The sequence below is a fragment of the Oncorhynchus mykiss genome, chromosome Y (assembly GCF_013265735.2).
Source record: "Oncorhynchus mykiss isolate Arlee chromosome Y, USDA_OmykA_1.1, whole genome shotgun sequence".
Classification (NCBI taxonomy): Eukaryota; Metazoa; Chordata; class Actinopteri; order Salmoniformes; family Salmonidae; genus Oncorhynchus; species Oncorhynchus mykiss.
Genome location: NC_048593.1, coordinates 47,544,680 through 47,569,599, shown reverse-complemented (window position 1 = coordinate 47,569,599; position 24,920 = coordinate 47,544,680). Strand labels below are relative to the sequence as shown.

General features: G+C 43.8%; 2 protein-coding genes across 5 annotated transcripts in view; one reads left to right on the top strand and one right to left on the bottom strand.

Moving 5' to 3' along the window:
* Positions 1–604: 604 nt before the first annotated feature.
* ufc1 (ubiquitin-fold modifier conjugating enzyme 1) lies at positions 605–13,524 on the bottom strand. 3 transcript variants are annotated; one of them, XM_036967448.1, is made up of 7 exons: positions 13,375–13,524; positions 12,309–12,437; positions 11,451–11,518; positions 6,144–6,207; positions 4,858–4,934; positions 4,694–4,784; positions 605–1,209 (listed from the first exon to the last, which is right to left on the bottom strand). In XM_036967448.1, exons 1-7 carry the CDS (start codon positions 13,408–13,410, stop codon positions 1,129–1,131), a joined length of 546 nt encoding a protein of 181 aa, XP_036823343.1. In that variant the 5' UTR covers positions 13,411–13,524; the 3' UTR covers positions 605–1,128. The 3 variants fall into 3 exon arrangements, with proteins under 3 accessions (XP_036823343.1, XP_036823342.1, XP_036823344.1); XM_036967447.1 differs by lacking the exon at positions 13,375–13,524 and adding an exon at positions 12,606–12,790; XM_036967449.1 differs by lacking the exon at positions 13,375–13,524 and adding an exon at positions 12,545–12,682.
* Positions 12,683–24,920, top strand: part of si:dkey-71l1.1 (uncharacterized protein LOC569883 homolog) — a 31,501-nt gene continuing 19,263 nt past the window's right edge. The window contains exons 1-7 of one of the 2 annotated variants that reach the window (XM_036967445.1): positions 12,683–12,796; positions 14,151–14,344; positions 16,517–16,584; positions 16,868–16,960; positions 23,531–23,632; positions 23,939–24,044; positions 24,150–24,272. In XM_036967445.1, coding sequence (XP_036823340.1) covers positions 14,164–14,344; positions 16,517–16,584; positions 16,868–16,960; positions 23,531–23,632; positions 23,939–24,044; positions 24,150–24,272 — 673 coding nt within the window. In that variant the 5' untranslated portion in view covers positions 12,683–12,796; positions 14,151–14,163. Of the gene's footprint in view, positions 12,797–12,858; positions 12,995–14,150; positions 14,345–16,516; positions 16,585–16,867; positions 16,961–23,530; positions 23,633–23,938; positions 24,045–24,149; positions 24,273–24,920 lie in introns of those variants that run through there. The other variant, XM_036967446.1, reaches the window with a different exon arrangement.

Sequence of the window (24,920 nt, the reverse complement as noted above, 5' to 3'; positions counted from 1 at the left end):
CAATTGTGCATCTGTAAAAGTTTGTAAGGGTTTTAGGTGACAAGCCACATTTCTTCAGCCTGAGGTTGAAGAGGTTCTGTTGCGCCTTCTTCACCACATTGTCTGTGTGGGTGGACTATTTCAGTTTGTCAGTGATGTATACACTGAGGAACTTGAAGCTTTCCACCTTCTCAACTGCTGTCCAGTCGATGTGGATAGGGGGGTGCACCCTCTGCTGTTTCCTGAAGTCCACGATCATCTCCTTTGTTTTGTTGACATTGAGTGAGAGGTTGTTTTCCAGGCACCACACTACCAGAGACCTCACCTCCTCTCTGTAGGCTGTCTTGTCATCGTTGGTAATCAAGCCTACTACTGTATTGTCATCTGCAAACTTGATTGAATTGGAGGCGTGCATAGCCATGCAGTCATGGGTGAACAAGGAGTACAGGAGGGGGCTAAGCACACACATCAAAACACAGATATAAAACACATGACAGGTATCAAATCAGAACACGTAAAACACATGACAGGAATCAAATCAGAACACATAAAACACATGACAGGTATCAAATCAGAACGCATAAAACACATGACAGGTATCAAATCAGAACGCATAAAACACATGACAGGTATCAGACATGTTTTATTACAGGAGACACAGGAGCAACATTCTGTCAACTCAAACACTGAAGTTTGCTTCTCAGCCATGTGACTAAATATCGTAAAACACCCATTTTCTAGAGGAATCTAGGCTGAGATTCAATCCAACATAGTGTTATCCTGTTTTCTAGAGGAATCTAGGCTGAGATTCAATCCAACATGGTGTTGTCCTCTTTTCTAGAGGAATCTAGGCTGAGATTCAATCCAACATGGTGTTATCCTGTTTTCTAGAGGAATCTAGGCTGAGATTCAATCCAACATGGTGTTATAGTGCGACATTTAAAAGGTCATTTCTGATTGAGCCGACAACTGCAGAGTTTAACTTGAATGTGAACGCAGGAACATTGCCTTTTAAAGCAACAGAAGAGTGAGTGGTCACATGTCGGTAGCCACATCATTAGTCTGTTTTCTGGTTCTCAGAACAAACAGCAGCATCACCTTCACTGGGACCACACCAGTAAACATGTTCCCAAAGAGGGAAGGGGGGTCTCAGCTTCCCTGCTGCTCTCTGTGTGTGATCAGTCCTTTAGAGATCAGGTCTGGAATCTCCACCGCCAACCACGGACCCAACTACATACACGGAGAGAGAGGTCGTCAGTTAGGTTGTTAGTTACTGGACATAGAGCTGTGAAGAAGTAAGTATACCCCTTGAAAGTTGAGTCTGTGTGTCTCTGTGTGCTACAGTTCTCTGTGTGTGTGTGTGTGTGTGTGTTATAGTTCTGTGTGTGTGTCTCTGTGCTGTAGTTGTGTGTGTGTGTCTCTGTGCTATAGTTCTGTGTGTGTGTGTGTCTCTGTGCTATAGTTCTGTGTGTGTGTGTGTGTCTCTGTGCTATAGTTCTGTGTGTGTGTGTGTGTCTCTGTGCTATAGTTCTGTGTGTGTGTCTCTCTGTGCTATAGTTCTGTGTGTGGGTCTCTCTGTGCTATAGTTCTGTGTGTGTCTCTCTGTGCTATAGTTCTGTGTGTGTCTCTGTGCTATAGTTCTGTGTGTGTCTCTGTGCTATAGTTCTGTGTGTGTCTCTCTGTGCTGTAGTTCTGTGTGTGTGGGTCTCTGTGCTGTAGTTCTGTGTGTGTGTCTCTGTGCTATAGTTCTGTGTGTGGGTCTCTCTGTGCTATAGTTCTGTGTGTGTCTCTCTGTGCTATAGTTCTGTGTGTGTCTCTGTGCTATAGTTCTGTGTGTGTCTCTGTGCTATAGTTCTGTGTGTGTCTCTCTGTGCTGTAGTTCTGTGTGTGTGGGTCTCTGTGCTGTAGTTCTGTGTGTGTGGGTCTCTGTGCTGTAGTTCTGTGTGTGTGGGTCTCTGTGCTGTAGTTCTGTGTATGTGGGTCTCTGTGCTGTAGTTCTGTGTGTGTGGGTCTCTGTGCTGTAGTTCTGTGTGTGTGGGTCTCTGTGCTGTAGTTCTGTGTGTGTGGGTCTCTGTGCTGTAGTTCTGTGTGTGTGGGTCTCTGTGCTGTAGTTCTGTGTGTGTGGGTCTCTGTGCTGTAGTTGTGTGTGTGTGTGGGTCTCTGTGCTGTAGTTCTGTGTGTGTGTGGGTCTGTGTGCTGTAGTTATGTGTGTGTGTGTCTCTGTGCTGTAGTTCTGTGTGTGTTTGTTTCTGTGCTGTAGTTCTGTGTGTGTGTGGGTCTCTGTGCTGTAGTTCTGTGTGTGTGTGTCTCTGTGCTGTAGTTCTGTGTGTGTGTGGGTCTCTGTGCTGTAGTTCTGTGTGTGTGTGTGTGTGTGTATGTGTGTGTGTTATAGTTCGAGGGTCTCTGTGTTATACAATACTGTGTTACTCCAAGCAGTTTAGTCACCTCAACTTGCTCAATTTCCACATTATTCATTATGAGATGTAGTTGAAGTTTAGTGAATGATTTGTCCCAAATACAATGCTTTTAGTTTTTGAAATATTTAGGACTAACTTATTTAATTGTAATTTTTCAGTGTTATATATGTTAACTTTCTGTCAATAGTATTGACATGAAGATCGAATATCCATATGTCCAAAAACAACTTTTAAGGGGGTATACATACTTCCTCACAGCTCTGTGAATAGTACAGTCAGTAGTACAGCCTAGTAACACAGAACTATAACACAGAACTATAACACAGAGAGACACAGAACTATAACACAGAGCTATAACACAGAGCTATAACACAGAACTATAACACAGAGCTATAACACAGAGCTATAACACAGAACTATAACACAGAACTATAACACAGAGCTATAACACAGAGACACACAGAACAATAACACAGAACTATAACACAGAGCTATAACACAGACACAGAACTATAACACAGAGCTATAACACAGAGCTATAACACAGAGCTATAACAGACACACACAGCTATAACACAGAGCTATAACACAGAGAGACCCAGAACTATAACACAGACACACACAGAACTATAACACAGAAACACACATCACTATAACACAGAGCTATAACACAAAGCTATAACACAAAGCTATAACACAGAGCTATAACACAAAGCTATAACAGAGCTATAACACAGAGCTATAACACAGAGCTATAACACAGAGACACAGAACTATAACACAGAGCAATACACAGAGCTATAACACAGAACTATAAAACACAGACAACTTTTCAGGGGGTGTACTTACTTCCTCACAGCTCTATGAATAGTACAGTTAGTAGTACAGCCTAGTCTGGTGTAACAGAACTCACACACAAACACACACTCACACACACACACAGACACACACAGAGCTATAACACAGACACAGAACTATAACACAGAGCTATAACACAGAGCTATAACACAGAGAGACACAGAACTATAACAGAGCTATAACACAGAGCTATAACAGACACACACAGCTATAACACAGAGCTATACCACAGAGCTATAACACAGAGAGACCCAGAACTATAACACAGACACACACAGAACTATAACACAGAAACACACATCACTATAACACAGAGCTATAACACAGAGCTATAACACAGAGCTATAACACAGAACTATAACACAGAGCTATAGCACAGACACACACAGAACTATAACACAGAGACACACAGAACAATAACACAGAACTATAACACAGAGCTATAACACAGACACAGACCTATAACACAGAGCTATAACACAGAGCTATAACACAGAGAGACACAGAACTATAACAGAGCTATAACAGACACACACAGCTATAACACAGAGCTATAACACAGAGAGACACAGAACTATAACAGAGCTATAACACAGAGCTATAACACAGAGCTATAACAGACACACAGCTATAACACAGAGCTATAACACAGAGCTATAACACAGAGAGACCCAGAACTATAACACAGACACACACAGAACTATAACACAGAAACACACATCACTATAACACAGAGCTATAACACAAAGCTATAACACAGAGCTATAACACAAAGCTATAACACAAAGCTATAACACAGAGCTATAACACAGAGCTATAACACAGAGCTATAACACAGAGCTATAACACAGAGACACAGAACTATAACACAGAGCAATACACAGAGCTATAACACAGAACTATAAAACACAGACAACTTTTCAGGGGGTGTACTTACTTCCTCACAGCTCTATGAATAGTACAGTTAGTAGTACAGCCTAGTCTGGTGTAACAGAACTCACACACACACACACACACACACACACACACAGAGCTATAACACAGACACAGAACTATAACACAGAGCTATAACACAGAGCTATAACACAGAGAGACACAGAACTATAACAGAGCTATAACACAGAGCTATAACACAGAGCTATAACAGACACACACAGCTATAACACAGAGCTATAACACAGAGAGACCCAGAACTATAACACAGACACACACAGAACTATAACACAGAAACACACATCACTATAACACAGAGCTATAACACAAAGCTATAACACAGAACTATAAAACACAGACAACTTTTCAGGGGGTGTACTTACTTCCTCACAGCTCTATGAATAGTACAGCCTAGTCTGGTGTAACAGAACTCACACACACACACACACACACACACACACACACACACACACACACACACACACACACACACACACAGCACGTACCCCCAGGGCCATCAGGTGAGCCAATCCAAACTTCGGTACGTTTCGCGCCCACAGGGGTTTGAAGTGGTCCGTCAGACAAATCTTCCCCCCCCTGCAACAAGACAGGAACCATGTCACCCTGCACCACTCTTCATCACAGTGGGCCGTCTGTGTGTGTTTCTTACCTGTACATTTTGGCCGTTTTCCCGTCCAGCTCTGGGATGGCGACCTCAGGGGCGGTGGACGGGTATGTTACAGGAATCTGACCAGTCAGGAGAGACAGGAGTGTGTCAGGGCTATAGGCTGGTGTGTGTTCAGGCTGGTGTGTGTTCAGGCTGGTGTGTGTCAGGGCTATAGGCTGGTGTGTGTCAGGGCTATAGGCTGGTGTGTGTCAGGGCTATAGGCTGGTGTGTGTCAGGGCTATAGGCTGGTGTGTGTTCAGGCTGGTGTGTGTCAGGGCTATAGGCTGGTGTGTGTTCAGGCTGGTGTGTGTTCAGGATGGTGTGTGTTCAGGATGGTGTGTGTCAGGGCTATAGGCTGGTGTGTGTTCAGGCTGGTGTGTGTCAGGGCTATAGGCTGGTGTGTGTCAGGGCTATAGGATGGTGTGTGTCAGGACTATAGGATGGTGTGTGTCAGGACTATAGGATTAGGATGGTGTGTGTCAGGACTATAGGATGGTGTGTATCAGGACTATAGGCTGGTGTGTGTTCAGGCTGGTGTGTGTCAGAGCTATAGGATGGTGTGTGTCAGGGCTATAGGCTGGTGTGTATTCAGGCTGGTGTGTGTCAGAGCTATAGGATGGTGTGTGTCAGGGCTATAGGATGGTGTGTCAGAGCTATAGGCTGGTGTGTGTCAGGGCTATAGGCTGGTGTGTGTCAGGGCTATAGGATGGTGTGTGTCAGGGCTATAGGATGGTGTGTGTCAGGGCTATAGGCTGGTGCGTGTCAGGGCTATAGGCTGGTGTGTGTCAGAGCTATAGGATGGTGTGTGTCAGGGCTATAGGATGGAGTGTGTCAGAGCTATAGGATGGTGTGTGTCAGAGCTATAGGATGGTGTGTGTCAGGGCTATAGGATGGTGTGTGTCAGGGCTATAGGCTGGTGTGTGTTCAGGCTGGTGTGTGTCAGGGCTATAGGCTGGTGTGTTTCAGGGCTATAGGCTGGTGTGTGTTCAGGCTGGTGTGTGTCAGGGCTATTGGCTGGTGTGTTTCAGGGCTATAGGATGGTGTGTGTCAGGGCTATAGGCTGGTGTGTGTTCAGGCTGGTGTGTGTCAGGGCTATAGGCTGGTGTGTGTCAGGGCTATAGGCTGGTGTGTGTCAGGGCTACATCAACTAGTACTTCAAAATCAATGAATAGGCTAAATGCATTATTTTGCAGGGATTATTATTATTTTTCAAACGATTTGATTGATCTGCTTTATTTTTGCCCAAAAGCCGGCTACCTGAAACCTTGGTGTGGTGCGTGGGTACTTACATCAAACTCCATGTCAAACTCATACTTCAGGAGGTCATGAATGTACCAGCACTTCCCAAACCACCTGGCAACAACACCACCCAAGATTGGTCAGTTGACGACAACACCACCACCACCACACAGGATTGGTCAGATGACAACAACACACAGGATTGGTCAGATGACAACGACACACAGGATTGGTCAGATGACAACAACACACAGGATTGGTCAGACGACAACGACACACAGGATTGGTCAGACGACAACGACACACAGGATTGGTCAGACGACAACGACACACAGGATTGGTCAGACGACAACGACACACAGGATTGGTCAGACGACAACGACACACAGGATTGGTCAGACGACAACGACACAGAGGTTTGACTGAAATGACGGACTAAAACTAGACAAATTGTCGACTCGTAATAACTAAAACAAACAAAGGATTAAATTACTAAATTGTAACTAAGACTAAAAGTGTGTGTGTGTTAGTGTTGCACGGTAAACCGAAACATTGGTACTTTTCCGATACTAGAAAATAAAAAACGGTTCTGGACTAGAATTTGTTTTATTTTTCGAAACTTCTGTTAAATGGGTCTCACGTCGTATACTGATTGAGAGGGTCTAGTCTAGCAGTGCAGCCTATGTCCCCTAGCATGAACACCACCTCTTCCCTGATCAACTTTCTCATTGCTAGAGCTAACTCTTAAGCCTGTCCTCAGGAAGAACCACTGCACTGGGAGTCTGGGCTGCATCATGTTAGCTCTCTGGCCTGTCCTGAGGAAGAACCACTGCAGTGGGAGTCTGGGCTGAGTTGTTAGCTCTCTGGCCTGTCCTCAGGAAGAACCACTGCAGTGGGAGTCTGGGCTGAGTTGTTAGCTCTCTGGCCTGTCCTGAGGAATAACCACTGCACTGGGAGTCTGGGCTGCATCATGTTAGCTCTCTGGCCTGTCCTGAGGAAGAACCACTGCAGTGGGAGTCTGGGCTGAGTTGTTAGCTCTCTGGCCTGTCCTCAGGAAGAACCACTGCACTGGGAGTCTGGGCTGCATCATGTTAGCTCTCTGGCCTGTCCTGAGGACTAACCACTGCACTGGGAGTCTGGGCTGCATCATGTTAGCTCTCTGGCCTGTCCTGAGGAAGAACCACTGCAGTGGGAGTCTGGGCTGAGTTGTTAGCTCTCTGGCCTGTCCTCAGGAAGAACCACTGCACTGGGAGTCTGGGCTGCATCATGTTAGCTCTCTGGCCTGTCCTGAGGAATAACCACTGCACTGGGAGTCTGGGCTGCATCATGTTAGCTCTCTGGCCTGTCCTGAGGAAGAACCACTGCAGTGGGAGTCTGGGCTGAGTTGTTAGCTCACTAGCCTGTCCTGAGGAAGAACCACTGCAGTGGGAGTCTGGGCTGAGTTGTTAGCTCACTAGCCTGTCCTGAGGAAGAACCACTGCAGTGGGAGTCTGGGCTGAGTTGTTAGCTCACTAGCCTGTCCTGAGGAAGAACCACTGCACTGGGAGTCTGGGCTGAGTTGTTAGCTCTCTGGCCTGTCCTGAGGAGGAACCACTGCTCTGAGTCTGGGCTGAGTTGTTATCTTCTGTGCAGCATGAGTGGAGAGCTAACACGCTTGAATAATGCAACACATCATGTAGAAATGTTGAAACTGTAAATTACCGTTCGCAACACAATGTCCATACAGGCTTCAACACTTTACAATGCAAGAAGATACCGGTAGCTTCCAGCTTTGCAGGCTAACTTCCCTTTCTAGTATACAGCTGTTGCTAACATCAATTTACTAACCTAGAACTTTGTTTTGGACCATTACGCAAAATAATGCTGATTTTCACAACTTTGTTCTACATGACCAAAAGTATGTGGACACCTGCTCGTCAAACATCTCCTTCCAAAATTATGAGCGTCAATATGGAGTTAGTCCCCACCTTTGCTGCTGTAACAGCCTCCACTCTTCTGGGAAGGCTTTCCACTAGATGTAGGAACATTGCTGCTATAACAGCCTCCACTCTTCTGGGAAGGCTTTCCACTAGATGTTGAAACAATTCTGCTATAACAGCCTCCACTCTTCTGGGAAGCCTTTCCACTAGATGTTGGAACATTGCTGCTATAACAGCCTCCACTCTTCTGGGAAGGCTTTCCACTAGATGTAGGAACATTGCTGCTATAACAGCCACCACTCTTCTGTGAAGGCTTTCCACTAGACGTTGGAACATTGCTGCGGGGACTTGCTTCCATTCAGCCACAAGGGCATTAGTGAGGTCGGGCACTGATGTTGGGTGATTAGGCCTGGCTCGCAGTCGGTGTTCCAATTCATCCCAAAGGGTTTCGATGGGGTTCTTTAACACCATCCAAACCATTTCTGTATGGACCTTGCTTGTGCATGGAGGCATTGTCATGCTGAAACAAGAACGGGCCTTCCCAAACTGTTGCCAAAGTCTAGAATGCTGTAGCATTAAGATTTCCCTTCACTGGAACTAAGGGGCCCGAACCATGAAAAACAGCCCCAGACCATTATTTCTCCTCCACCAAACTTTACAGTTGGCACCATGCAATCGGGCAGGTACTATTCTCCTGGCATCCACTAAACCCATTAATCTGTCGGACTGCCAGATGGTGAAGCGTGATTTATCACTCCAGAGAACGTGTTTCCACTGCCCCAGAGTCCAATGGCGGTGAGTTTTACTCCAGTCCAGCTGACGCATGACATTGCGCATAGTGATCTTAGGCTTGTGTGTGGCTGCTCGGCCATGGAAACCCATTTCATGAAGCTCCCAACCAACAGTTAATGTGCTCATTATGTGAGCTTGTGTGGCCTACAACCTTGTGGCTGAGCTGTTCTTGCTCCTAGATGTTCCCACTTCACAGCACTTACAGTTGACTGGGGCAGCACTAGCAGGGCAGAAATTTTAGGAACTGACTTTTTGGAAAGGTGGCACCCTATGAAGGTGCCACGTTGAAAGTCAATGAACTCTTCAGTACGGGCCATTTTACAGGCAATGTTTTGTCTATGGAGATTGCATGGCTGTGTGCTCAATTTTATACACCAGTCAGCAATGGGTGTGGCTGAAATAGAAACCACTAATTTGAAGGGGTGTCCACATATACTTTTGGCCACGTAGCCTCACGTCTCCTTCTTCACCGAACCAACGGACTCCGTTTGCAAAGCTGTGAACGAAGTCATTACTGCTGCACTTTTAGAAAAGATATTGCTTCTTCCAAACGGAAGGGAAACAGATTGTTTTTCCTTCTGTAGCCGTGTGAAATTAGCCAAAACAAGCTCAATAACTAAATTGGCTAATACGCCTTCTTTATTTGTCTTGGTATCGAGTATCGTGATGGTATCATTGTGGTATCGAGTATCGTGATGGTATCGAGTATCGTGATGGTATCGTTGTGGTATCGAGTATCGTGATGGTATCGTGATGGTATTGAGTATCGTGATGGTATCATTGTGGTATCGAGTATCGTGATGGTATCATTGTGGTATCGAGTATTGTGATGGTATCGTGATGGTATCGAGTATCGTGATGGTATCGAGATGTATCGAGTATCGTGATGGTATCATTGTGGTATCGAGTATCGTGATGGTATCGAGATGTATCGAGTAACGTGATGGTATCATTGTGGTATCGAGTATCGTGATGGTATCGAGATGTATCGAGTAACGTGATGGTATCATTGTGGTATCGAGTATCGTGATGGTATTGAGTATCGTGATGGTATCATTGTGGTATTGAGTATCGTGATGGTATCATTGTGGTATCGAGTATCGTGATGGTATCGAGTATCGTGATGGTATCGTTGTGGTATCGAGTATCGTGATGGTATCGTGATGGTATCGAGTATCGTGATGGTATCGTGATGGTATCGAGTATCGTGATGGTATCATTGTGGTATCGAGTATCGTGATGGTATCGTGATGGTATCGAGTATCGTGATGGTATCGTGATGGTATCGAGTATCGTGATGGTATCATTGTGGTATCGAGTATCGTGATGGTATCGAGATGTATCGAGTATCGTGATGGTATCATTGTGGTATCGAGTAACGTGATGGTATCGAGATGTATCGAGTATCGTGATGGTATCATTGTGATATTGAGTCTCGTGATGGTATCATTGTGGTATTGAGTAACGTAATGGTATCATTGTGGTATCGAGTAACGTGATGGTATCGTTGTGGTATCGAGTAACGTGATGGTATCGTTGTGGTATCGAGATGGTATCGTTGTGGTATCGAGATGGTATCGTTGTGGTATCGTTGTGGTATCGAGATGGTATCATTGTGGTATCGAGATGGTATCATTGTGGTATCGAGTATCGTAATGGTATCGTTGTGGTATCGAGTATCGAGATGGTATCGTTGTGGTATCGTGATGGTATCGTGATGGTATCGAGTATCGTGATGGTATCATTGTGGTATCGAGTATCGTGATGGTATCGTGATGGTATCGAGTATCGTGATGGTATCGTGATGGTATCGAGTATCGTGATGGTATCGAGTATCGTGATGGTATCGTGATGGTATCGAGTATCGTGATGGTATCGAGTATCGTGATGGTATCGTGATGGTATCGAGTATCGTGATGGTATCGTGATGGTATCGAGTATCGTGATGGTATCATTGTGGTATCGAGTATCGTGATGGTATCGAGATGTATCGAGTATCGTGATGGTATCATTGTGGTATCGAGTAACGTGATGGTATCGAGATGTATCGAGTATCGTGATGGTATCATTGTGATATTGAGTCTCGTGATGGTATCATTGTGGTATTGAGTAACGTAATGGTATCATTGTGGTATCGAGTAACGTGATGGTATCGTTGTGGTATCGAGTAACGTGATGGTATCGTTGTGGTATCGAGATGGTATCGTTGTGGTATCGAGATGGTATCGCTGTGGTATCGTTGTGGTATCGAGATGGTATCATTGTGGTATCGAGATGGTATCATTGTGGTATCGAGTATCGTAATGGTATCGTTGTGGTATCGAGTATCGAGATGGTATCGTTGTGGTATCGTGATGGTATCGTTGTGGTATCGTTGTGGTATCGAGATGGTATCATTGTGGTATCGAGATGGTATCATTGTGGTATCGAGTATCGTGATGGTATCGTTGTGGTATCGAGTAACGTGATGGTATCGTTGTGGTATCGAGTATCGAGATGGTATCGTTGTGGTATCGTGATGGTATCGTTGTGGTATCGTAATGGTATCATTGTGGTATCGAGATGGTATGGAGTATTTTGATATTAAACCTAGTAACAAAGTAAAAATGCTGGTATCGTGACAACACCAGTGTTTGTGTGTCAGACCTGGTTCCCTCCTTGTTGGACTCCAGGCGGAACCAGTCGTTGTCTGCTGTCTTGTTGTTCTCCACATACTGTCAACAACAAACAACATATTGTAAACACCAACCAAACAGCAGTATTCATATAGTGTGGGAAAAATAATTCCTTCAAGGTAGGTAGGTAGGTAGGCTAGCTATAGCTCTGTCTTCGGTAGGCAGGCTAGCTATAGCTCTGTCTTCAGTAGGTAGGCAAGCTATAGCTCTGTCTTCAATAGGCAGGCTAGCTAGCTACAGCTCTGTCTTCAGCAGACAGGCTAGCTATAGCTCTGTCTTCAGTAGGCAGGCTAGCTATAGCTCTGTCTTCAGTAGGTAGGCAAGCTATAGCTCTGTCTTCAGTAGGTAGGCTAGCTATAGCTCTGTCTTCAATAGGCAGGCTAGCTACAGCTCTGTCTTCAGCAGACAGGCTAGCTATAGCTCTGTCTTCAGTAGGCAGGCTAGCTATAGCTCTGTCTTCAGCAGACAGGCTAGCTATAGCTCTGTCTTCAGTAGGTAGGCAAGCTATAGCTCTGTCTTCAGTAGGTAGGCTAGCTATAGCTCTGTCTTCAGTAGGCATAGCTGTAAATCATAGCAGCTGGTTAGTTAGTAGCTGGGTGGATAGCAGCTGGTTAGTTAGCAGCTGGTTAGTTAGTAGCTGGGTGAATAGCAGCTGGTTAGTTAGTAGCTGGTTAGTTAGTAGCTGGTTAGTTAACAGCTGGTTAGTTAGCAGCTGGGTGGATAGCTCAGCTCCGGCGGGTGACACGTCGTTAGTTAGCTAGAAACTCTCCTGTTCGGCTTCCGGGTTTCTGTTTTACCGGCCCCTGTCCGTGTCCCGTCCCGGTCCTACCTTGATGAGGGCCAGGTACTCCTCTCGGAGCCGCTGCACCCAGAGCTCCTTGTCCCGGGGACCGGAGTTGGTCTTGAGCAGCGGGATCTCCGACACCGCCCTCCGAGTCGCGTCGTCCGCCATCGCGCTCTGGAAGGGAGAAAAATGACAGATTGGAAATAACACCGGTCCAGTGCTCAGAAAAATACTATTTGATGTATATACAATAACGAGACCGTCCAAAATAACCCCGTTACCACTGTTTAAAACACAAATCTGGGTGTTTCTGAGCTGTAAATAAAAACACGTCGTCGGTACCAAAACTACTTGTTCCGTGTTTTTAGAGGGAAGTATGTGGCTGCGGACATTCTGGGGAATGAAGTTGCGGATGCACATCTTTTGGAGGTGGACCTCGGCACTCAGCATCTTCATCCCCCACCCAAAACCTTCATCTGTTTCAGCTCCTTTTGTTTCTCTACTCTCCGTTCCTCCGGTTCGTCGCATCGGACGTAAGTAGGACCGCAGAGAGAGAGATGGTGTGTGTTTATATGACAGCCTCGCTACAAGCTACTATACTTTCACAGTACTGGTAAGGTCACAGGAGCTGCTCCGGCAGGAGGAGCCTTCAGAGCAGAACCTCTAAGTACAGGTGTATTTACATCTTACCCTAGGAGGTCCGAGCTACTGCTAGTTTTCTATTCTACCGGGTAATTAATTACAATCACTTGTTGCACCACGTCTAAATAAATCCTGAAAACTGGAGCTGGCTTTGACGTTAAGATTTTAATTTAAGAGCTGTAGTCTACTGGATGCCTGCTGTCTACCCTATAATACCATCTATATTATGAATTTAAGAGCTGTTGTCTACTGGATACCACCTATATTATGAATTTAAGGGCTGTTGTCTACTGGGTGCCTGCTCTCTACCCTATAATACCACCTATATTATGCCATACTGACATTACCTGGTCATGTATGTGGCTATATAATACAACTTCTATAAGAAATGCATGAGTTTTGTATAAATGCTTGTTCTAAGTGCATGATGCTTTACCCAGTCTAAATGTTCTATAATAAAAGGCTCTACCTGGTCAAGTCCACGTCTGCAGTGACCGTGCAGCATGTACAGTGCTTCAGCCTCTGCAAATGTCAGGCCATTTATACTTCTTGGCTTCGAGGAGCAGTGCAGAGCTGTTGAGTAGACCTGTTGTGAAGGAAGTTGCCAAGGAAGTGAGATTGTGTTTATACAGGATCTCCCACTCCCACCTACCTACCTTCAACCAATCATGTCAATGCAGAGCTATACGGAGCCCTCCGCATTGTTACAACATTTGTTAGCTGCACAGTGATGCGGTACGGAGCTGAATTTGGCCTCTGCGTGCCTCTTGGTGGATCCACAATTGCGTCACACCCTCTATACGAAGCAACCACATTTTCGGATCAAGCATAAATTGGCTTTTACTACCCAGTAATAGGCCAGTGTTGATGCCGTGGGGAGGGCAGTGACCATTGGCTGTCTGTTTATACAGGTTAGATAAAGACCTGAGGTTGTGTGTGTGTCATGGTGTGTGTTTCTGGTGTGTGTGTTATCGCTGGACGTGTTTAACTATACTTGTGGGGACCAGAAGAATAGTAAACTAACAAACATTTGACCAACTGGGGACATTTTGTTAGTCCCCACAAGGTCAAATGCAATTTCTAGACGGTTAAGGTTAGAATTAGTGTTCGAGTTAGGAGCTAGGGTTAGTTTTAGTGTTAGGGTACAGGTTAGGGAAAATAGGATTTTGAATGGGAGTGAATTGTGTGTCCCCACAAGGTTACTTGTACAATACTGTGTGTGTGTGTGTGTGTGTGTGTGTGTAGGTGTGGAGCCCTCATGGGCAGTGTTCTGGCCTTGGCTGGTGCGGGCCGTCAGAACTGGCCTTTCTCCTCGGACACACCCCCTACCCAGTGGGACACGCCCCTTCCTCACTGGGATACGCCCCCTCGCTGGGAGAGGAGGGACGGACGCCTCCCCAACCCCGGGAGCTTCCATGCCCTGCATCACTCGTGCAAGGGTAATATTACTACTACTATACTACTAGTACTACTACTACTACTACTATTATTACCACTACTATACTACTAGTACTACTACTATACCGTAACTACTACTACTACTACCATTATTACCATTACTATACTATTACTACTATACTGCTATTACTACTACTATACTACTAGTACTACTACTATACCGTAACTACTACTACTACTACCATTATTACCATTACTATACTATTACTACTATACTGCTATTACTACTACTATACTACTAGTACTGCTACTATACCGTAACTACTACACTATTACTATTACTACTATACTGCTATTACTACTGCTATACTACTACTACTACTACTACTACTACTACTACTACTATTATTACCACTACTATACTATGACTACTATACTGCTATTACACTACTATACGATAACTACTAATACTACGAATACTACTATTATTAACCACTACTATACTAGTACTACTATACTTCTATTACTACTACTATACTACTAGTACTACTACTATACCGTAACCACTACACTATTACTATTACTACTACTGTACTATTACTACTATACTGCTATTACTACTGCTATACTATAACTACTACTACTACTACTACTATTATTACCACTAGTATACTTCTATTACTACTGCTATACGATAACTACTAATACTACTAATACTATTATTAACCACTACTATACTATTACCACTATACTGCTATTACTACTACTACTATACTCCTAGTACTACCACTACTAATATACTACTATTATTACTACTGCTATCACCACTACTATACTATAACTACTATTACTACTATTATTACTACTGCTATCACCACTACTATACTATTACTACTATACTGCTATTACTACTACTACTATACTCCTAGTACTACCACTACTAATATACTACTATTATTACTACTGCTATCACCACTACTATACTATAACTACTATTACTACTATTATTACTACTGCTATCACCACTACTATACTATAACTACTATTACTACTATTATTACTACTGCTATCACCACTACTATACTATAACTACTATTACTACTATTATTACTACTGCTATCACCACTACTATACTATAACTACTATTACTACTATTACTACTGCTATCACCACTACAATACTATAACTACTATTACCACTATTATTACTACTGCTATCACCACTACTATACTATAACTACTACTATTACTACTATTATTACCACTACTATACTGCTATTACTACTGCTATACGATAACTACTAATAATACTAATACTATTATTAACCACTACTATACTATTACTACTATACTGCTATTACTACTACTACTATACTCCTAGTACTACCACTACTAATATACTACTATTATTACCACTGCTATCACCACTACTATACTATAACTACTATTACTACTATTATTACTACTGCTATCACCACTACTATACTATAACTACTACTACTATTATTATTACTACTATACTATAACTACTACTGCTACTACTATTATTATTATTACTATACTAGAACAACTACCACTATTATTATTACTACTATACTATTACTACTACTATTATTACTACTGTACTATAACTACTACTATTATTACTACAATACTATAACTACTACTACTATTATTATTACTACTATACTATAACTACTACTGTTATTACTACTATACTATAACTACTACTACTATTATATTTATACTATAACTACTACTACTACTACTACTATTATTATTATTATTACTATACTATAACTACTAATACTACTACTACTACCACTACTACTACCACTACTATACTACTACTACTACTACTACTACTACTACTACTACTACTATACAACTACTACCACTACTATTATACTACTACTACTACTATATTACTGCTACTATTCTACTACTACTACTACTATTATTCTACTACTACTACTATACTACAACCACTACTATACTACTACTGTTGCTACTATACTTTTACTATTACTATATGCCATAACTACTATTAGTACTACTCTTACTACTACTATGCAGCTACTACCACTACTATACTACTACTATTTATATTATACTTTTAAATTATTACTACTATACCATAACTACTGTTAATACTACTACTACTAACACCATGCTGCAGAGACCATGTGTCCTAATCTCTCTGTCTCTCTCTAGATGTGTTCCCACAGCAGATTGAAGGAGTAAAGATGATGGTCAACAAAACCCTCAGCAGCTTCTTCAAAGTTAGTAGTACATAATAATACATGGGATTGAATACAATACAACACAAACACACACCCCATTTTTATGATTTTGATTCTCTGTGTAATTAATTGGATCGTCTGTGTGTGTGTGTGTGTGTGTGTGTGTGTGTGTGTCGTGTGTGTGTGTCTGTGTATGTGCATGTGTCTGTGTGTCTGTGTGTGTGTGCGTGTGTTTGTGTGTGTGCGTGTGTCTGTGTGTGTGTGTGTGTGTGTGTGTGTGTGTGTGTGTGTGTGTGTGTGTGTGTTTGTCTGTCTGTGACAGGCCAGTCATACCTTCCACCTCAGTGCAGTGAGTCCGTCTCAGTACCGCTTCCATGTGGAGCACCGTCAGTCTGACAGTCACGGCAAAGATACGGTTAGTCACCTAACCTGTCTACCTACCTGTCTACCTGTCTGCCTGTCCTCTGAACTACCTATCTACTTGTCTACCTGTCTACCTACCTGTCTACCTACCTGTCTAACTACCTGTCTACCTGTCTGCCTGTCCTCTGAACTACCTATCTACTTGTCTACCTGTCTACCTACCTGTCTACCTACTTGTCTACCTGTCTACCTACCTGTCTACCTACTTGTCTACCCGTCTACCTACCTGTCTATCTACCTGTCTACCTACTTGTCTACCTACTTGTCAACCAACCTGTCTACCTACCTGTCTACCTACCTGTCTACCTACTTGTCTACCTGTCTACCAACCTGTCCACCTACCTGTCTACCTACCTGTCTACCTACTTGTCTAACTGTCTACCTACCTGTCTACCTGTCTACCTACCTGTCTACCTGTCTACCTACCTGTCTACCTACTTGTCTACCTGTCTACCTACCTGTCTACCAACCTGTCTACCTGTCTACCTACCGGTCTACCTGTCTACCTACCTGTCTACCTACTTGTCTACCTACCTGTCTACCTGTCTACCAACCTGTCTACCTACTTGTCTACCTGTCTACCAACCTGTCTACCTACCTGTCTACCTGTCTACCAACCTGTCTACCTACTTGTCTACCTACCTGTCTACCTGTCTACCAACCTGTCTACCTACTTGTCTACCTGTCTACCTATGACGCGCACATTGAATTTAAGCGACTAATTATCCAGTGATTCCATTCCTCTTTTAGGAGGTTGATCATCCCTTCCATTCCTCTTTTAGGAGGTTGATCATTCCTTCCATTCCTCAGGTCATGGAGTCGCACCTCTGTCCCATTGGCTGTCTTCTCCAGACTTTCCACTTTAGTTCAATATGTATTCACTTTAGCAGTGAGGACTGCTAATGATTCATTTACCAGCTTTAATTGTAGAGGTAATCTCTTCTAGTAGTGGCCAGCTCGTTGTGTTGTCTGGTGTTGAGGACCACCATGTTCCCACAGTTGAACTGTGGACGGATCAATTCTAGCTGCTGGAGCTATTACTACTACTACTGATACTATTACTACTACTACTATACTATTACTACCATACTACTACGACTACTATACCATCACTACTGCAGCTATACTATTACTACCATGCCACCATATTGCTACCACCATACTACTACTACCATACTACTATACTATCACTACTACTATACTACTACTACAACTGCCACTATACTACTGTACTATTACTACTACTACTATACTACTACTACCATACTGCTATAGTATTACTAATTATACTATACTATTACCACCATACTACTATACTACTACTGCCACACTACTATACTATTACTACTGTGATATTACTACTACTACTATACTATTACTACTACTACTATGCTATTACTGCCACTACTATACTATTACCACTATACTATTACTGCTACTACTACCATACTACTATGACTACTATACCATTGCAACTACTACTATACTATCACTACTACTACTACTATACTATTACTACTACTACGATACTACTACTACTATACTGCTACTATACTATTACTACTACTACGATACTACTACTACTATACTGCTACTATACTATTACTACTACTACGATACTACTACTACTATACTATCACTACTACTAATACTATACTATTACCACTACTACTATACTACTACTACTATACTGCTTGTGGACCAATCAATTCTAGCTGCGGGAGCTTAATAGAACTGCTAGTTATTTCTTGTTACACAATGTTTAATGTTCCCCTCCTTAATACAATGTTTAACATTGACAGATTTTAGGAAATATAGTGAGCTCCGAAAATATTGGGAGTGACAATGTTGTTGTTGTTTTGGGTCTGTACTGCAGCACTTTGGATTAGAAACGATCAAATCAAATTGTATTAGTAAAATGCGCTGAATACAACAGGTGTAGACTTTACAGTGAAATGCTTACTTACGAGCCCCTAACCAACAATGCAGTTTAAAAAAAAAAATAGAATAAGAAATCAAAGTAACAAGTAATTAAAGAGCATCATTAAAATAACAATAGCGAGACTAGTTACAGGGGGTACCGGTACAGAGTCAATGTGTGGGGGCACCGGTTAGTTGAGGTAGTGTGTATATTTAGGTATAGTTATTAAAGTGAAAATAAATGCAAATAGTCTGGGTAGGCATTTGATTAGGTGTTAAGGAGTCTTATGGCTTGGGGGTAGAAGCTGTTTAGAAGCCTCTTTGACCTAGGCGCTTCGGTACTGCTTGCCGTGCGGTAGCAGAGAAAACAGCCTATGACTAGGGTGGCTGGAGTCTATGACAATTTTTAGGGCGTTCCTCTGACACCGCCTGGTATAGAGGTCCTGGATGGCAGGAAGCTTGGTCCCAGTGATGTACTGAGCCGTACGCACTACCCTCTGTAGTGCCTTGTGGTCGGAGGCCGAGCAGTTGCCATACCAGGCAATGATGGTGCAGCTGTAGACCTGCCCTCGATGGTGCAGCTGTAGAACCTTTTGAGGATCTGAGGACTCATGCCAAATCTTTTCAGTCTCCTGAGGGGGAATAGCTTTTGTCATGCCCTCTTAATGACTGTCTTGCTGTGCTTGGACCATGTTAGTTTGTTGGTGATGTGAACACCAAGGAACTTGAAGCTCTCAACCTGCTCCGCTGCAGCTCTGTCGATGAGAATGGGGGCGTGCTCGGCCCTCTTTTTCCTGTAGTCCACAATCATCTTCTTTGTCTTGGTCATGTTGAGGGAGAGGTTGTTGTCCTGGCACCACATGGCCAGGTCTCTGACCTCCTCCCTATATGCTGTCTCGTCGTTGTCGGGGATCCGGCCTACCAATGTTGTGTCATCGGCAAACTTAATGATGGTGTTGGAGTCGTGCCTGGCCGTGTAGTCATGAGTGAACAGGGAGTACAGGAGGGGACTGTCACGCCCTGACCATTGAGAGCTTTTTATTCTCTATGTTGGTTAGTTCGAGGTGTGACTAGAGGTGTGTCATCTAGGTGATTTATATTTCTATGTTGGCCAGGTATGGGTCCCAATCAGAGGCAGCTGTTTATCGTTGTCTCTGATTGGGGATCATATTTTGGCAGCCATTTCCCCTTTGTGTTTTGTGGGATCTTGTGAGCACTACTTTTGAGCTTCACGTTTCGTTTTACGCTTTATTGTTTTTGTCTTTGAGTTTCTCTTCCTAAAATAAAGAGGATGGAAACATACCACGCTGCATCTTGGTTCACTCCTTATAACGATCAGCGTGGCGGATGTGTTGTTACCTACCCTCACCACCTGGGGGCGGCCCGTCAGGAAGTCCAGGATCCATTTGCAGAGGGGGGTGTTTAGTTCTAGGGTCCTTAGCTTATTGATGAGCTTTGAGGGTACTATGGTGTTGAACGCTGAGCTGTAGTCAATGAACAGCATTCTCACATAGGTGTTCCTTTTGTCCAGGTGGGAAAGGGCAGTGTGGAGTGCAATAGAGATGGCATCATCTGTGGATCTGTTGGGGTGGTATGCAAATTAGAGTCGGTGTAGGGTTTCTGGGATAATGGAGTTGATGTGAGCCATGACCAGCCTTTCAAAGCACTTCATGGCTACAGACGTGAGTGCTACGGGTCGGTAGTCATTTAGGCAGGGTACCTTAGTATTCTTGGGCACAGGCACTATGGTGGTATGCTTAAAACATGTTGGTATTACATACTCGGTCAGGGAGAGGTTGAAAATGTCAGTGAAGACAATTGGCAGTTGGTCAGCGCATGCTCGCAGTACACGTCCTGGTAATCCGTCTGGCCCTACGGCCTTGTGAATGTTGACCTGTTTAAAGGTCTTGCTCACATCAGCTGCAGAGAGCGTGATCACACAGTCTTCCGGAACAGCTCTCATGTTTCAGTGTTATTTCAAATCAAATTTTATTTGTCACAAACACATGGTTAGCAGATGTTAATGCGAGTGTAGCGAAACGCTTGTGCTTCTAGTTCCGACCATGCAGTAATATCTAACAAGTAATCTAACCTAACAAGTAATCAGTCAGTATGTTGGCAGCAGCCACTCAATGTTAGTGATGGCTGTTTAACAGTCTGATGGCCTTGAGATAGAAGCTGTTTTTCAGTCTCTCGGTCCCTGCTTTGATGCACCTGTACTGACCTCGCCTTCTGGATGATAGCGGGGTGAACAGGCAGTGGCTCGGGTGGTTGTTGTCCTTGATGATCTTTATGGCCTTCCTGTGACATCGGGTGCTGTAGGTGTCCTGGAGGGCAGGTAGTTTGCCCCGGTGATGCGTTGTGCAGACCTCACTACCCTCTGGAGAGCCTTACGGTTGTGGGTGGAGCAGTTGCCGTACCAGGCGGTGATACAGCCCGACAGGATGCTCTCGATTGCGCATCTGTAAAAGTTTGTGAGTGTTTTTGGTGACAAGCCAAATTTCTTCAGCCTCCGGAGGTTGAAGAGGCGCCGCTGTGCCTTCTTCCCCACGCTGTCTGTGTGGGTGGACCATTTCAGTTTGTCCGTGATGTGTACGCAGGGGAACTTAAAACTTTCTACCTTCTCCACTACTGTCCCGTTGATGTGGATAGGGGCCAGCTCCCTCTGCTGGTTCCTGAAGTCCACGATTATCTCCTTTGTTTTGTTGACAGAGTGTGAGGTTATTTTCCTGACACCACACTCCGAGGGCCTTCACCTCCTCCCTGTAGGCCGTCTCGTCGTTGTTGGTAATCAAGCCTAGCCTTTAGCTCAGTGCGGATGCTACCTGTAATCCATGGCTTCTGGTTGGGGTATGTACGTACAGTCACTGTGGGGGGGACGTCATCGATACATTTATTGATGAAGCCAATGACTGATGTGATGTACTCAAATCCACCGGAGGAAGCTCGGAACATATTCCAGTCTGTAGCTTAGCATCAGCTTCATCTTCTTTTTTATTGATCTAGTCACTGGTGCTTCCTGCTTTAATTTTTGCTTGTAAGCAGGAATCAGGAGGATAGAATTATGGTCAGATTTGCCAAATGGAGGGTGAGGGAGAGCTTTGTATGTGTCTCTGTGTGTGGAGTAAAAGTGGTCCAGAGGTTTGTTTTTTCCTCTGGTTGCACATTTAACATGCTGATAGAAATTAGGTAAAATGGATTTAAGTTTCCCTACATTAAAGTCCCTGGCTACTAGGAGCGCTGCCTCTGGGTGAGTGTTTTCTTATGGAGGAATACAGCTCATTCAATGCTGTCTTAGTGCCAGCCTCTGTCTGTGGTGGTATGTTAACAGCCACAAAGAATACAGATGAACTCTCTCGGTAGGTAATGTGGTCTACAGCTTATCATGATTTTGCTCTACCTCAGGCGAGCAATAGCTCAAGACTTCCTTCGATATCGTGCACCAGCTGTTATTTACAAAAATACGTAGTCCGCAGCCCCATGTCTTACCAGACGTCGCTGTTCTATCCTGCCGGTACATCGTATAACCAGCCAGCTGTATGTTGATAATGTCGTCGTTCAACCACGACTCCGTGAAGCATAAGTTATTACAGTTTTGATGACCCGTTGGTAGTTTAATCTTCCGCGTAGGTCATCTACTTTATTGTCCAAAGATTGCAGAATGGAAGGAAGTGGGCTTTTATTCGATTGCCTACAAATTCTCAGAAGGCAGCCCGCCCTGCTGCCCCTTTTTCTCTGCCTCCTCTTAACGCAAATCACAGGGATCTGGGCCTGTTCCTGAGAAAGCAATATATCGATCACGTCGGCCTCGTCAGGCTCATTAAAGTAAAAAAAGGATTCTGCCAGTTTGTGGTCAGTAATCGCAGTCCTGATGTCCAGAAGTTATTTTCGGTCATAAGAGACGGTAGCAGCAACATTATGTACAAAATAAGTTAAAAAATAAAACAACAAAACAATCGGTCTGCAATATTCTCCAGCGCCATCTTAGCGTACAATGATACAATGACTATGAAGTTAAAGTGCAGACTGTCAGCTTTAATCTGAGGGCATATTCACACCTAACTACCTTGAGCAATATATTTACAAACATTACACTTGTATACCGGAGGCTAACATGGTGTTCAGAGGCTAACATGGTGTTCAGAGGCTAACATGGTGTTCAGAGGCTTACATGGTGTTCAGAGGCTAACTTGGTGTTCAGAGGTAACTGCCAGAGGCTAACATGGTGTTCAGAGGCTAACATGGTGTTCAGAGGGAAGTACCGGAGGCTAACATGGTGTTCAGAGGGAAGTACCGGAGGCTAACATGTTGTTCAGAGTGAAGTACCAGAGGCTAACATGGGGTTCAGAGGCTAACATGGTGTTGTCAATAAATGTCATTAGTAGCATATTCAATGTGCAGGCCATTCTATTTTGCTCTAGTATACTTCATTAAGATGTGGGGATTGATTGGTTTATTTATTGGGGAAACAGATGAGTACACCCCTGAGGATAACACGTTAAAGTGGTTCCACTTGATCCACTGTGGTACCTGATGGATTACACACAGACTAGACACAGCAAAGCAACATCCCTACAGTACAAAACAGCTTAGAAAAACAAAGAAAGAAATGTTAGTATTACCACAAACTTTCCATTTTCAGGACTCCCCCGTGCTGATCGGTGAGATGGACTCCTCCGGCAGTCTGAATGCTCATTCGCTGCTGCATCTTAGCGAACGAATCAGGGCCAAGGCTGTGTTTCAGGTGGGTGGTTCAGATCTACCAGTAGGCCGTCATTGTAAATAAAAATTTGCTTAGTTAAATGTAGACTGGCTTGTTTCAATGCGTACTCCTAGAACTACAAGAGCAGTTGCCCGTGGTTACACAGCCAGTCAGACGTCTCAGTGACATGTAAAACAAAGTCTCAGGAATACTTTACATAGCGTGTGTGTGTGTGTGTGTGTGTGTGTGTGTGTGTGTGTGTGTGTGTGTGTGTGTGTGTGTGTGTGTGTGTGTGTGTGTGTGTGTGTGTGTGTGTGTGTGTGTGTGTGTGTGTGTGTGTGCATATAGACCCAGCAGGCTCAGTTCATGACGTGGCAGTTTGAGACGGAGTACAGAGGAAGTGACTTCACAGCTGCTGTTACCATGGCGAACCCTGATGTCCTACGGGAGTCAGGTAGCTGAGTGTATTTCTATGATAATGTGTGTGTCTCATTATAATATATATGATAATGTGTGTCTCATAATATATATGATAATGTGTGTGTGTGTGTGTGTGTAGTGATCCTGGTTGCCCACTTCCTCCAGAGTGTGTGTTCAGGGCTGGTGTTGGGAGGAGAGCTGGTCTACCACAGAGGAAGACATGAAGAGGGAGGGATTCTCACCCTGGCTGGACAGTACTCAGGTAATATATATATATATATACACATTATATAATATATATATATAGGCACGTTATAAACTGGGTGGTTTGAGCCCTGAATGCTGATTGGCTGACAGCCTTGGTGTATCAGACCGCATACCACGGGTATGACAAAAACATTTATGACGTTGGTAACCAGTTTATAATAGCAATAAGTCACCTCGGGGGTTTGTTGTATATTGCCAATAAACCACAGCTAAGGACTGTATCCAGTTGCATAAGAACAGCCCGTAGCCGTGGTATATTGGCCATATACCACACACACTGCTTTATACCACACACACTGCTTTATACCACACACACTGCTTTATACCACACACACACACACTGCTTTATACCACACACACACTGCTTTATACCACACACACACTGCTTTATACCACACACACTGCTTTATACCACACACACTGCTTTATACCACACACACACTGCTTTATACCACGCACACACTGCTTTATACCACACACACTGCTTTATACCACACACACTGCTTTATACCACACACACTGCTTTATACCACACACACACTGCTTTATACCACACACACTGCTTTATACCACACACTCTGCTTTATACCACACACTCTGCTTTATACCACACACACTGCTTTATACCACACACACTGCTTTA

Coding starts and splice junctions, on each gene's coding strand:
- ufc1 (XM_036967447.1), bottom strand. CDS start 12,719: ATGAAGATGCTGAGTGCCGAGGTCCACCTCCAAAAGATGTGCATCCGC. Junction 12,438..12,605: donor ACACGGAACAAGTAGTTTTG/GTACCGACGACG, acceptor TCTCCCTTCCAG/AGCGCGATGGCGGACGACGC. Junction 1,210..4,693: donor CTCACCTGATGGCCCTGGGG/GTACGTGCTGTG, acceptor CCGTGTATGTAG/TTGGGTCCGTGGTTGGCGGT.